The sequence below is a fragment of the Syngnathus leptorhynchus genome, chromosome 6, assembly GCF_054491065.1.
Source record: "Syngnathus leptorhynchus isolate UIUO chromosome 6, UIUO_Slep, whole genome shotgun sequence".
Taxonomy (NCBI): Eukaryota; Metazoa; Chordata; class Actinopteri; order Syngnathiformes; family Syngnathidae; genus Syngnathus; species Syngnathus leptorhynchus.
The window spans coordinates 6,695,820-6,707,771 of record NC_141200.1 but is presented as its reverse complement, the minus strand read 5'-3'; the positions used below and the strand labels follow the sequence as shown (position 1 = coordinate 6,707,771).

Here is an 11,952-nt window from a genome sequence, read left to right as displayed (position 1 = left end):
GGCCAAAAATAAAACACAGCCGTGCTTTCAACTGAGATATATTGCAACACCTTTATGATGCAAATGTCATTTACCAAATAAAACATACAGCACGTTGATTGTTAACACGTCCACTTGGCATATACAGTACAATGCAACAGTATACATACAGTATGTGCAAACTAAAAGGCTGTTTTACTCACTGAAAAGCCTGAGTCAGCAAATGAGTTACATTCTCTTTCCTTAAAATAATAAAGATACATCTAAATGTACAGGTAAATCATCTCTTGATATCAATAAATACATAAATAAAGCACAACCAAAATATCCATCATAATTTTCAGTTACAAGGGTTAGAAATATCCTCTGCACATTTTGCAAACTCTTGTGTATAAAAATAAAAAAAAGAGAAGAGCAGGCTCATCACAGTGGTTCCAGTTGTCGTCGATTTGATTTGTCATCGCCTCACACTTTATACTTCTCCTTGGCTTTGTCGTTCAGTATGCAGATATGCTGCAAAGGAGAAGAGAAATAAGAGAAACACTGGCTGTGCCAAAGGGGGCCATCTTTGCAAGCCTGACAAAGGCCTGAAGAAATTTGCCAGATCACAAAGTTCCTGCTGTGTCTGTGAATGAGACTTGTGATTTTATAGCTACTCTGTGTGAAACCTTTTTAGGACAACTGTGTAAAATGTGTGTTAAAATTCTCACTTAGCAGGACCTGTGTTTGAACGTGGCTGTAATTTCACCATTTATGTCAAATGTACAAGAATTTCACAAGAAGCTGACATCAGCATAAAGACTAAAGAATGTAATGCAAACCATATTGTCAAGTGTGTTTTATGAAACTGAGATTAGTTCATGTATATGTCATACAAGTGTTTACTTACACTGAGATCTCGGAAGTATTCATTGTAGTCCAAAGCATAGCCCACCAGGAAGGCATCGGGCACTTCAAATCCAATGTCTGCAGAGTAACGTTGTCACGTTAGTATCGTTTGGATGTGCTATTAACAGCCGTCCAAATGGTCAATGGAGATGCAGGAAAGAAAAACTAGCAGGATAGTGAAGCCTCTTTTGCTGTATCAAGATTTGTGATTCAGATCAAATCGACGATAATGAGGCACCCTTAGCACCGCTTAAGGGACAGATTATCAACACTAAAAACATTATGTAACATGTGGCAATCAAGTATAAGCATTTTTCCTCAAATGAATGTTAATCCTGATCAGAGCTTTATTATATAATGCTAAAAGACAGTGATGTGGATATACATCGTACTGTACTTACAATCTGGTCTATACCCTGAACTCCTGGGAGTCCTCTTCACCAACAGGCTGCAAACAGAAAGGAGATGTATGTTCATGAGAACTGACATTGAACAAAAAATATCAGATATCTGTGCAAATATGGACATATATAATAACTGATAGGGATTTTAAGTCATTATTGTCACATTTAAAAGGTGACATATGGAAAAGTTTACTTTTTAATTATTGTTGTACTGTTATTGTTAGATGCTGTGTCTGTATGTGTTGCTTAGGAGGAGTTTTTATTTTATTTTATTACGTTTGTCCACAAGCTTAACTCTAACATGAAATGTGAATTTCCATAGACAAGCTAATGAATAGCATCTGTTTTGTGGCATAGCCCTTCAAGCAACAGATATTTGAAAACAGATAAATATTCTTCATCCTCTGTGTAAACAATTATAAGTGCCATTTACTGAGCAATTGTGACTGGCTTGTCATTTTGGTTCCCTGTATTATACTGACCACTGGTGGCCAAAGCATGTATACCTGAAGAAGTCTCACATTGATCAACATAATACTGAGAATTCTTTACAATGTATTTTTGTCTTGAATGAACTTTTCTCTTTTTAGAATAATGTAGAGTACTAATTTCCTCCTGAAAAACGTTAGAAAATGTCTAGTTTTTGGAGGGAATCTAGAATCAATGAATGGCATTTGCATTCATTTCAATAGGGAAACAAGTTTTGAGTTGCAAATGTGGTTGTGGAACGATTAAAAACTTGTAAGTCAGGATGTCACTGTATTGCAAACTTTCACCTCTTGTGGGTGAGTTTGGAATTTATACCCCACAATAAACCAGGGTTCACTATAAATCTCCTTTAAAGTCATGTTCTTCGTCCACTTTTTTTCCTTTGCTTAAAAACATGATTTCCCTCACCAGCGTGTGAAAGCACGAGCTATAAATATCAAGCAAGACGATGCTATTTTTACACCCAAAACAGGAAACTGACAAAACTTCAAACACTTAGTGGCCACACACACTCTTTCTTTCTCTCAGTGCAGATTAAGCCTTAAGATGCTCCACACTAAAAGTAAGAGTGTCCATTAGTATTTACGTGCATGCTGCCTGGAAGCATGCTTGCGGGCGACTTCCCGGATAAGGGCGCATGGCCTTACCTCACCACTTTCACCATCTTGGGCCTGCTTTTATTTAGCAGGGAGAGCAGCGTCTGCATTGTCTTTCCCGTTTCCACGATGTCCTTTATTACATAGGGGACGCATAGCATGACTGGTCAACATTAGGCAACGCTCAAGCATTCAGTAAAGGAATGCTGCAATACAGTCACAAATCTTAAAGTGTGTAATTAACAAAACGTTTAAAATTGGTATGTTTAAAGTAACCCATCCAAGAAGAGTCTCTTACCTCAACTATCAAAACATGCTGCAGGGATGACAAAAATGTGAATGAGACTTATGTACACAGATGATCCAAGACATTAATAATGAGGAGGGCACAGACCTTTCCTGAGAGACTGGACAGATCATCGCCTCCAATAACTTTGACGTTGTTCGACGACTTGTCATTCTAGGGGTCATAGAGAAATTACATTGTGAAGACGTCTCCTTATACTTTTAATACAAAGGTACTATTGTTAACTTAAGAGTCCCGCTGTTTATTTCAATACATTTGAATAAGGTGGAAATGGATTTCAGTAGTTCAGTTCCAAAAGTGAGAGTCATGATTTTTTTAAGATTGTTGCTCACAACTAATAGAAACCCTAAATTCACAAGGTCAAGAGATTGGAATACTACATAAGAAAACAAAATATCTTTCAAACGAGGGTCAGGGTTTCAAACTAGGGTTTCAAACTAGGATTAGGGTTTCAAATTAGGGGTAGGGTTTCAAACGAGGTTTAGGGTTTCAAACTAGGGTTAGGTTCTTAATATGGAAATAGGTAGCAATGAATTTTCTTGTGTTTAATCTAAGGTATAACTGAAACAAAAATAATGTCCACGCTATTCAAATTTATTAAGATGTACTGTAAATGCTTAGCCAGAGTGTTTAGAGCTTAAAGTGAAAAAAAAAAAAACACTATCTGGTAATACAGCATTCAGCCCTTCTAATTGTCAGTCACCAACTCCGATTTTGTCACATTCCACAACAGTCCCTCCCCCAAGCAAACCAGTAACATTCATGACACTCGACTTCTAAAGTCACCTGCATAAATCTCACACCAAATACTTGACCGAAAAGAGAGAGAGCATGAACTTACGCAGTAACTTTTTACTCTAATGAAATCCACCGTGAGTGGGACCGATTTATCGCTGTTTTGGTTCAGCGTCTTAATGTAGTCGAGCAGGTCTGCAAAGAATTTGTAGCCGCCCTTCAGCACACAAAGGGCGACGATATGATGGCCCCCCATGTCCCGCACGATGTCGCGGGCCAAACGTTCCGTTCTGCAACACACGCAAAGCATTTCACAGACAACTACAACACAGTATGGGAAAAATGTCACTTTGCCCAATACAGATCTCCACACGTGTGTTGTGCCCTTATTCAAACTAACCTCTTGCAAAAAGGATTGTAATGATTTGAGAAGCAAATGCCCCCAGGTCTACTATCAACACTCATTGCCCCCGTCGTGTTGCTCACCTGTCCATAATGAGTCCATGAGGAATGATCACCTTGTCCAAATCCTTCTCGTAATGTCTGGGCACGCAGAAAAGGTCCAGGTTGTAGCCTTTCTCGTCGTCTGCGATCTGTATGCAAAAAAAGGGAGGAATTTACTAAAACAGTGCAGATTTCTGTAATTTTGTTGCACACATCATAATGCACTGACTTTGTAAGTCACACATGCTCTGCATAATTTTTCTGAATGCATTTGGAGCAATTATATTTAATACGGAGCATTGATTCAACTGGGAAATTAATGGGTATAAATAAACCTGCTCTTGATCCTGACATGGAAACTTTATGACATAGCCTTTTGGTTACCAAAAACGCATCCAATATTAGACCTATCTGGGGCAAAAACATTATTATGCAATTACGATTACTTGCCAAAAATAAAATCAGATGTCAAGTGAGGGCCGTAGTGTAGTTTTCAATGCACACTCCCTAAATGCAAAGCCGAGGAGGTCTGCGTGCACGCGCCTTGACAACAGTCCATCTTCTCAACCACCTGTTTAACCTCTCGGACACGCGCGCACCCACTCTATTAATAACAATAAAAACACATTTAATTGCCCAATTTGCGTGTCGAGATTATAATTGCACGGATCATAGTACTCCTCACAAGTTAATTATCACCGTCGAACTCGGGGGGCGGCCTCACCTGGAGATACGACGCCATGTCGTTGTTGCTGGTTATTCGGTTCATTTCCCGGTTCGTCTCAGAGAAGAAGCGGAGCAAGCATGCTCGATATTCTGCGCGGATGCCTCCGCCGTTGACAGGATGAAGAAGCTCGGAATTGAGAGTGTTGGCGATGGTGCAGGATTTAAGCCTCTTACGTCAGGATCCACTTTTCCTCCCCTTACGGTAATAATCTGATTTAGACCTGGGGAGTGTTCGGGGCGAGGTGTCTGAACACTGGATGACTGACTCCAACGAGATACCGGTACCGGCGGGTGATGCAAGCGAAGTGCAGGAGACTGCAGGACTGTTCTAAAATGAGAGAGAGCGAGGGAGAGGCTGGAAATGACGCAGTTTAAAGTGCCCCGTTCGCCTTTGGATCATCGTCATCCGTCTTTTATTATGCTACTCTTCTACCAAAAATAGACACTGTTATACTGTAGCCCCTGAAATTTGATGCATTGTCGGGGAGGGTGAAGGGTGGGGTCCTGTTTATTCACGTTATGTTTTTTATTTTTTTTAGGGTGATCAATTTATGTATTTTCACTATTTCTGGTTGGCTCTGGCCCTATCTCCCGTGAATAGCGGGGATTCACTGTATTGAGGTTGCAGATAAGATTTTATATTGTCAAATTATATATAATTAATGTGGATAAAGCGAAATTAGACTGATGTCAAATATTACTTTAAAGATGTTTTTTAAAATCATTTTCTAATAGGTATTTTATTAAATTAATGTGTTTTCTTATTGCAATTGTTCTGCTCTTTATTGATGCCAAGCCCTATGTAATCAAGTTTAGACAATTCTTTAGGAAATATTTGAATAAATCTAGTTTTTTTTGGAAGCGATCTTATTTGTAATACATTGTTTCAAACTGACCTCATGTGGCTATATGCTGAAGCATAATTTATTTCATGACTATATTGGTTTCAAGAACAGCAACAGTGCTTTGCACTGTTTAAAGCACAGCATTTTTCTGAAGCACACCAGGCAGAAGGAAAGACACTCGTGCTCTCTTCTTTTGGCTTCTCCATGATAAATATTCCGTGTTGTCTTAACCTGAGGTGCTGCTGTGTTGCCACGAGTTCTTGTTTTTCCCACAAACGGTTAGGTGTTTCATTTGGCCGTAAATGGAAAATCATGGTGGCGGACCTTATGGAAACAGGCCTCTCACCCGGGGGGCATGAAGTTAGGGGTGGGGTCATATGCATGTTATTTGTTAGATCACATGACAATGCCAGATTGACACTGCCATAACACTTTGTAGCACATGAGACTGAAAGACTGACTGACTTGAAGAGAAGTGTACTTTGGCACTTACCAAGGTTTAAGTACTTTGCATCACCCATCATCATTTAGACAAAGTCTGTAATCCTGATGGACACATTGGAGCATGTCTCTACTTGTCTCTATTTAGATGCACTCAACAGCTACTATTTTTACCCACTCTTAAAAGATAAAACCAGAAGTGTGGGCACAAAAAACAAAACCCACTGAATTTAATAGGATTCCAATTTAATAAGTGATACAGAAAGCATCTTGCAAAAAGAGCAATGCCATGGTGCAGCGCAGCACCACGTATGGCAACTATGAAAACATTTTGTCGCGTTTCGGAACAAAAGAAGCAAACCGGTATCATCATCAACAGTCTTTGTATAAGAGTGTGTGCATCTCAGTTGACACTGTTCCCCATGTCGAGTCCTGCTTATAGCCCGAGAGCCGCTCATTTCTTTTTCTTCTCGTCTTTCTTGGCGCTGTCCGTTTTGTCCTTCTCCTTGTCATCTTTCTTCTCCTTGTCGTCCTTCTTCTCCTTCTTGCCCTCTTCCTTCTCCTGGCCCTCCTTTTTCTCTGCGTCCCGGTTGGAGATCTTGTTGTTGATCAGATTGTGCAGGGCCACCACTGAGCGGATGAGCGACGCCAGGTAGACCACCAGCATCTGGTCGTTGGTCTTCAGGTAGAACGCCTTGGTGAACTCCTACCCAGACAAAATGGGCATCGGCCAAATCACAACACAGAACAGACAGCGGATCTGAGGTAAAAGAATAAGTCCAAAATAATCCTCTACAATTAATTTAATGGTTACGTGCACTTTGCCTCATGTTCAGGGATACAGCGGTACCTCGACTTACCAGCAGGTTGACGTCGGGCAGCAGGTTGAAGACATCCTGCAGCTGGTAGATGATCTGGTGGTTGATGGGAAGTTTGCCGGCGACCACCCTCTCCAGGTATGAGCGGATTTCCAGCAGCTTTGAGTTGAGGCCCTTCAGACCGTGGACTTGGTTTGTGATGCGTTGCGACAGCGTGCCCACTGTCGTGTCCTTAATATCTCTGTACGCGCACGCACACACACACCATTTGGAAGGGGGTCGCTTTTATTATCATTTTCTAGAGCATTTTTCCTTATTAGGATCATGGGTCGTTATCGATTTATGAATATGGCACAGCAACAGCGCAATTGAATACCTGAGCAAGTGCTCCACTCCCACTTCTTCTGCTTCCTCAGCTCCGATTTCGCTGGTAACGTGCTCAAACGTCTTTGACGTTGGAGTGCCATCCTACAAGGAAACAATACATTGCTATGTAAAAGAAATTCCTATATTGTGGCTTGTTTGACTATATTTGAGTGACAATGTTTATTTATTCATTCATTCATTTATTAATTATAGTTTTTCTTTATTGCTTATTTCCACCTATTGTGTGTGGATCTGGAACGTATCCCTGTGATGAATGGGAATTTCACAGAATTTCAAAATTGAAATTAGTGTTAGAGTATAAGCATTTACTTACGTCATGTATTTCTTCTACAGAGATGTACGCTTCTGTGGGAAGGCCGAGGTCTTTGGGCTTTACGTCAATAATAACTAAAACCTAGAAGGGTAAAAGACGCACAATGGAAAGCTTGCAAAACCCATGATGGAAAGAAAACAAAGACTGTAGTTTCTTACTGAATTGGTACAGTACTGCTTGATGAGCTCATTGATGGCGATATCGTTCTTATGCAACTTGGGCCCCGTGTGGTACCACCCCACAATTCTTTCTCTGGCTAAAAGGATAATAAGTACAAGTACATGTAAATGCAATACACAAGGAAATGCAGACAGGGGTGAGCTTTAAATTCACATGTGACTAACATAGCTGGCTAGCAGTCAAATCTTACCATTGACTTTCTTGAACATGCCATACATGTTCTCCAAGTAGTCGTGGTCCAGGAACCACACGGAGTCATCCTTGTCATCTTCGTCAAACGGTACTGCACATAAACAGGTTCATTTTTAACAATTCTTCAGATTCAATCATGACAAGTTCATATGAAATAATGGGAACACACTCACCTGCAAAACTATTTGACACGTCAAGAACTTTCTTCTGCCACGAACCCAGGAGGACACCCACCACTCTTTTCTGATTGCCAACCTTGCCTATTCTGCACCATTGAATTAGACAGTTATCAAAAAGCTTATCCCTGTCACAGGGATAATCAATGCTAAATGCTAAGCATAATACCACTTAGTACACCATTGACAAAATATCATAAGTCTTTGATGTCTCGGTATTCATATACAAAAGTGTCCAGTTGTCAAAAATTTATGATTTTATAGATCTTATACTTTTACTGACATCGTATTTATGGCAATTACAGCTAGCATTAGTACGCTAACTATGCTAAGCTCTTTTCCATTCATTCTCAACGGCGCTCTGACTCAGCACGGCTAACATAGCTTAGCTCAAAGCGCACTTGCATTAGAGGGACTTTGTTTTTATAATTTAAACAGAAAGGAGTAGCTCAATACAAAAACACGTAATAAACGCACCGACCTGTTAAAATGATCGACCACGCTGAGCAATACCAAAGGGTGAACGACCACATTTTCTACTGCTAAGTCCGGCATCTTCTTCGCTACTTTTACACGCCTAAAAACAACGCCAGTTACGCTACACTTCCGTTGACGTCACTTCCTCGCACGGCCTCCGTCACTTCTGTTTCCAGTGGCAACTTGAGGACGCAAGACTCGCCGACGAAATGGTTTTAACTTTTAGTTTGAAATCATCTGATCGTATTTGTGTCGGTGGGGTATTATTGCTTATATCATAAATATATATATTTTTTTTATCCTGCAGGCAGAAGTTGAGGAAACATTCCAGAGAGTGGAAGCTAATAGGAGCGTGATTGGAACAATTATTGCCAATGCGGATGGTAATGGTGACTTAACCTCTCGAATAATTTGTGTATTACATCTAGAATTTGAGAAAGGCATTTAGACATTGTCTTTTTTAGGGAACCATTTATAGCTGGAAGACAAGTATATTTGGGACAAGGCATCTGATAATTTAGCCTCTCATCCGGCATTCATTTAAAAGAGGCATTAAATTTCTTTAACTATATTGAAACCCCGAAAGTCCTCTGATTTTACAATTGCATCTGTTTCTTTGCATTGCACAGAATTGCAAGACTTGTTGCTTGTGTTTTTCATTTTTATTTTATTGTGACCCATGTCACTATTTCTGATGGAGTCGCATCATCATTGGTAGACCTACCAAATCTAGTTAAACCTAACATTTTTTTGGGTGACAACAGTAGTAAAATACTATTTGACAGGTCTCCCAGTCCGATCAACGTTTGAGAGCTCAAAGGCCGCAAGGTACGTTGGGATCCTTGGCCACCTGACCACGATGGCCACCAGCACAGTGAGGGACATTGACCCTCAGAACGATCTCACTGTCCTCCGCATTGGCACGAAGAACCAAGAGATCATGGTTGCACCAGGTAATTGTGTTAAAATACTCTTCAAAATGGCAAATCACATGAGAAACCTTCAAGTAGCCTTATCTTTTTATTTTTTTTTATCTTGTGTGTCCTCAGAGAGTGGCTCTCTCGTGATTGTCCTCCAGAGGTGTGATGGCTAAGGTGCCCTAGTTATGCGTTATCATTCAAGAAAAATGCTGAATTGTTTCTGTGGTGGGTTCCAATGAGGTGAAGCCTGTCACAGGTGACTAATGGTAAAAGGCACACGGCAACTGGGACTTGGCGATGAAACCTAAGGTCGAATAAAATAATTTCTACTGCATAAAAGCAGACTGGGAACAAAAAAAAAATTGGCCCTGCCATTTTTTGCTTTAACTGGCTGGCGCCTTATAATCATCGGAGCACAACTGACTAGTTTTAAATATTTTATTTCTGTTTTTTTGGGGGAAAATCATTTATTTTTCCAATGAGTATAATATTTAACCTATTGTAAACAGTTTTTTTGTTTCTTTGTTTTGTTGTCCCCCCAAATTAAACGACAAGTGGAAGATGAAGTGACGAAAGTGGCTGTGATTGCGCCGCGGTCCTCTAGAGGGCAACATCCTGCTTGTGGTCCTTGTCAGGATCATTTTTAAGACGAGAAAAAGACAAGGCGCCCCAATTCCAAAACATAAGTAAAGGAAGGCATTATGTTGGCAACACGACATATTTTTGTTTCGACATTCATTTTTTACCCAACTAATTTGTGTATTAGTCTTTTGTCGACGTAATGGAAAGCAAAAAAGCGACTTTGAGCGTCCCTCCTTACGGGCATGTCATCACTAGCGAGAAGTGGAGAGACTCGTCGCTTATTCAAAGTTTGAAAGGTAAACATGTGACACATGCGGTACAGAAAATGGATGGATGTTTTAATATGCATTTTCGCCGCAGAATTTTCCCGTTAGCTTGTGGTAAAATGTAATGACAGTGCCATCATTTAAAATGTCTTAATGCCCTATTTTACACAACGAAACGTTTTTAACCATCACCTTTTTGCAACTTTCACAGAAACAATTAATAATAATAAAGGTCATGTAAAACCCCAAACCTCATCACGTGGTACTTTTTTTAGTCACTCAACCCCTAGAAATTAAGGAAAATTAAAATGGTGGAAAACAGCTTAACAAGTGATCACTCCACAGTTGACGGTTTTTTTTTTGAATTTTTTTAGCAACCATCTTCATACATAGACAGTGTATTGGGTTTAATATAAATACATCTGTGACACAATCTTGTTTCTCTGCTCTAGGTGCAGGTGTGAAGATACTGTTCGAAAGCGAGCTGGGTGTGGCCGACTTCTTTCTCCCAAATAAGAGCTGTATCCTCTACCTTTCAAAGTGTGACATCATCGCAGGTGCCTCCTACAAGAGGAAGCTGGTTCGCTACAGGAATGTGAGTTTGAGCTGGTCTCCTTTTTAGGTTTTAGCCTGAATTTGTGTTGTCACCGCAGGCCTGCGGCAGATTCCAGGAGCTGGTCCTAATTGAGAAAACCCGCCTGGTGGAGCAGTACTTCTGGGCCGTCCAGAAGTTTGTCGTGTTGGAGCTCGGCCTAGCACTGCTGCCAGTTGGCGGGCAGACGGAGGCGTCACAGCTTCTCCTTCAAATGGTATTGTCACTCTTCATTGATGCCATCTGAGTGAATTCACACTCCAGCTTTGCTTTGTGTACTTCAGTCCAAATCCAAAGCGATGAAAAGCCGCCATCTAGAGGGATCTGTTAAATGTTACATAATGGTGCTCTTCCATCATGATTTCAGGTTCACACGGACAGCAAAGAGAACCCATTCAGCAGAAGGAGCTCGTCCGGACTCTTGGACCCACTGGTCTTGGCCGCGGTCCAGCAGGTTCCCGGGATAGGCCGCGTCAAAGCTCTGGTCCTGTTGGAGCACTTTCCCAGCATTCATCAGCTGTGCAACGCCACCGTCGGCGAGCTGGAGGCCGTCGTAGGCCAAGCCGCCGCTCAGAACATCCACACATTCTTCCACAAGTCCACTGCAACAGGGATATGACCCACGGCCACTCTGAAAACCAATGGCACCTTTTACTTGGACAGAACAGGGATCTTTGGCTTGCAAAATGTGCCATATAGATTATGCCAAATGGGCAGCAAACTAGTTGGCACTAGTGCCTCACAGTTTGACGTTAGAATGTCGGCGGAGGCCTTTTGTGTGGAATTAGCATATTCTGCTGATGCTTGACTTACTCTCAATACAAGAGAAAACTATTTAATGTGCAGTCTCTATGGGTTGTACTAAGATATCAAAACGGGTAATGACATTCATGTTTACTTGCAATACGACTTTCAGAGTGAGCTTTCTGAGAGTTTTCTGCTTTGAACAAAATACATATTTTCAAACACAATTATATATTTGTGCTTGCATTCAGTACTTAGTATTAACTGCACTCTATTCTGCGTGGCTGCTTATCTATTGACACTCGTGTTTATTGCTTCTTTTCCCTTTTGAAAAACAAAGCTTGGTCTCAAAGGGTTTCTTTTTCTGCTTGAATTAAGGTTTTATTTGATGAATGTGTACTTCTATTTGAGCACAACACTTCATTGAATACTTCACGATTGTAATCGAATG

General features: G+C 40.7%; 5 protein-coding genes across 6 annotated transcripts in view; 3 read left to right on the top strand and 2 right to left on the bottom strand.

The window, feature by feature from the left end:
* The window catches only part of LOC147055671 (nuclear factor of activated T-cells 5-like), a 28,347-nt gene extending 26,261 nt beyond the window's left edge, over positions 1–2,086 (top strand). For both annotated transcript variants that reach the window (XR_015066542.1, XM_085915395.1), the window contains exon 14: positions 481–2,086. Coding sequence is in view for 1 of the 2 variants with exons in the window: in XM_085915395.1 (XP_085771521.1) it covers positions 481–514 (34 nt within the window). In the remaining variant the exon portion in view is untranslated. The remainder of the gene's footprint in view (positions 1–480) is intronic.
* On the bottom strand, positions 38–4,977 carry hprt1l (hypoxanthine phosphoribosyltransferase 1, like). The gene is made up of 9 exons (XM_085915397.1): positions 4,567–4,977; positions 3,885–3,991; positions 3,505–3,688; positions 2,751–2,816; positions 2,655–2,672; positions 2,408–2,490; positions 1,269–1,315; positions 869–945; positions 38–492 (listed from the first exon to the last, which is right to left on the bottom strand). The coding sequence occupies exons 1-9, from the start codon at positions 4,609–4,611 to the stop codon at positions 445–447; spliced, it is 675 nt and encodes a 224-aa protein (XP_085771523.1). The 5' UTR covers positions 4,612–4,977; the 3' UTR covers positions 38–444.
* A 1,106-nt stretch (positions 4,978–6,083) lies between these two features.
* On the bottom strand, positions 6,084–8,567 carry psmd7 (proteasome 26S subunit, non-ATPase 7). The gene is made up of 8 exons (XM_085914287.1): positions 8,402–8,567; positions 7,918–8,009; positions 7,743–7,835; positions 7,531–7,628; positions 7,373–7,453; positions 7,049–7,140; positions 6,715–6,913; positions 6,084–6,560 (listed from the first exon to the last, which is right to left on the bottom strand). The coding sequence occupies exons 1-8, from the start codon at positions 8,473–8,475 to the stop codon at positions 6,309–6,311; spliced, it is 981 nt and encodes a 326-aa protein (XP_085770413.1). The 5' UTR covers positions 8,476–8,567; the 3' UTR covers positions 6,084–6,308.
* LOC147055668 (dynein light chain roadblock-type 2-like) lies at positions 8,543–9,788 on the top strand. Its single transcript, XM_085914289.1, has 4 exons — positions 8,543–8,609; positions 8,705–8,780; positions 9,183–9,350; positions 9,447–9,788. Exons 1-4 carry the CDS (start codon positions 8,607–8,609, stop codon positions 9,488–9,490), a joined length of 291 nt encoding a protein of 96 aa, XP_085770415.1. The 5' UTR covers positions 8,543–8,606; the 3' UTR covers positions 9,491–9,788.
* Positions 9,789–9,965: 177 nt separating this feature from the next.
* Positions 9,966–11,728, top strand: faap24 (FA core complex associated protein 24). The gene is made up of 4 exons (XM_085914288.1): positions 9,966–10,195; positions 10,618–10,760; positions 10,819–10,974; positions 11,125–11,728. The coding sequence occupies exons 1-4, from the start codon at positions 10,099–10,101 to the stop codon at positions 11,374–11,376; spliced, it is 648 nt and encodes a 215-aa protein (XP_085770414.1). The 5' UTR covers positions 9,966–10,098; the 3' UTR covers positions 11,377–11,728.
* Positions 11,729–11,952: the final 224 nt, after the last annotated feature.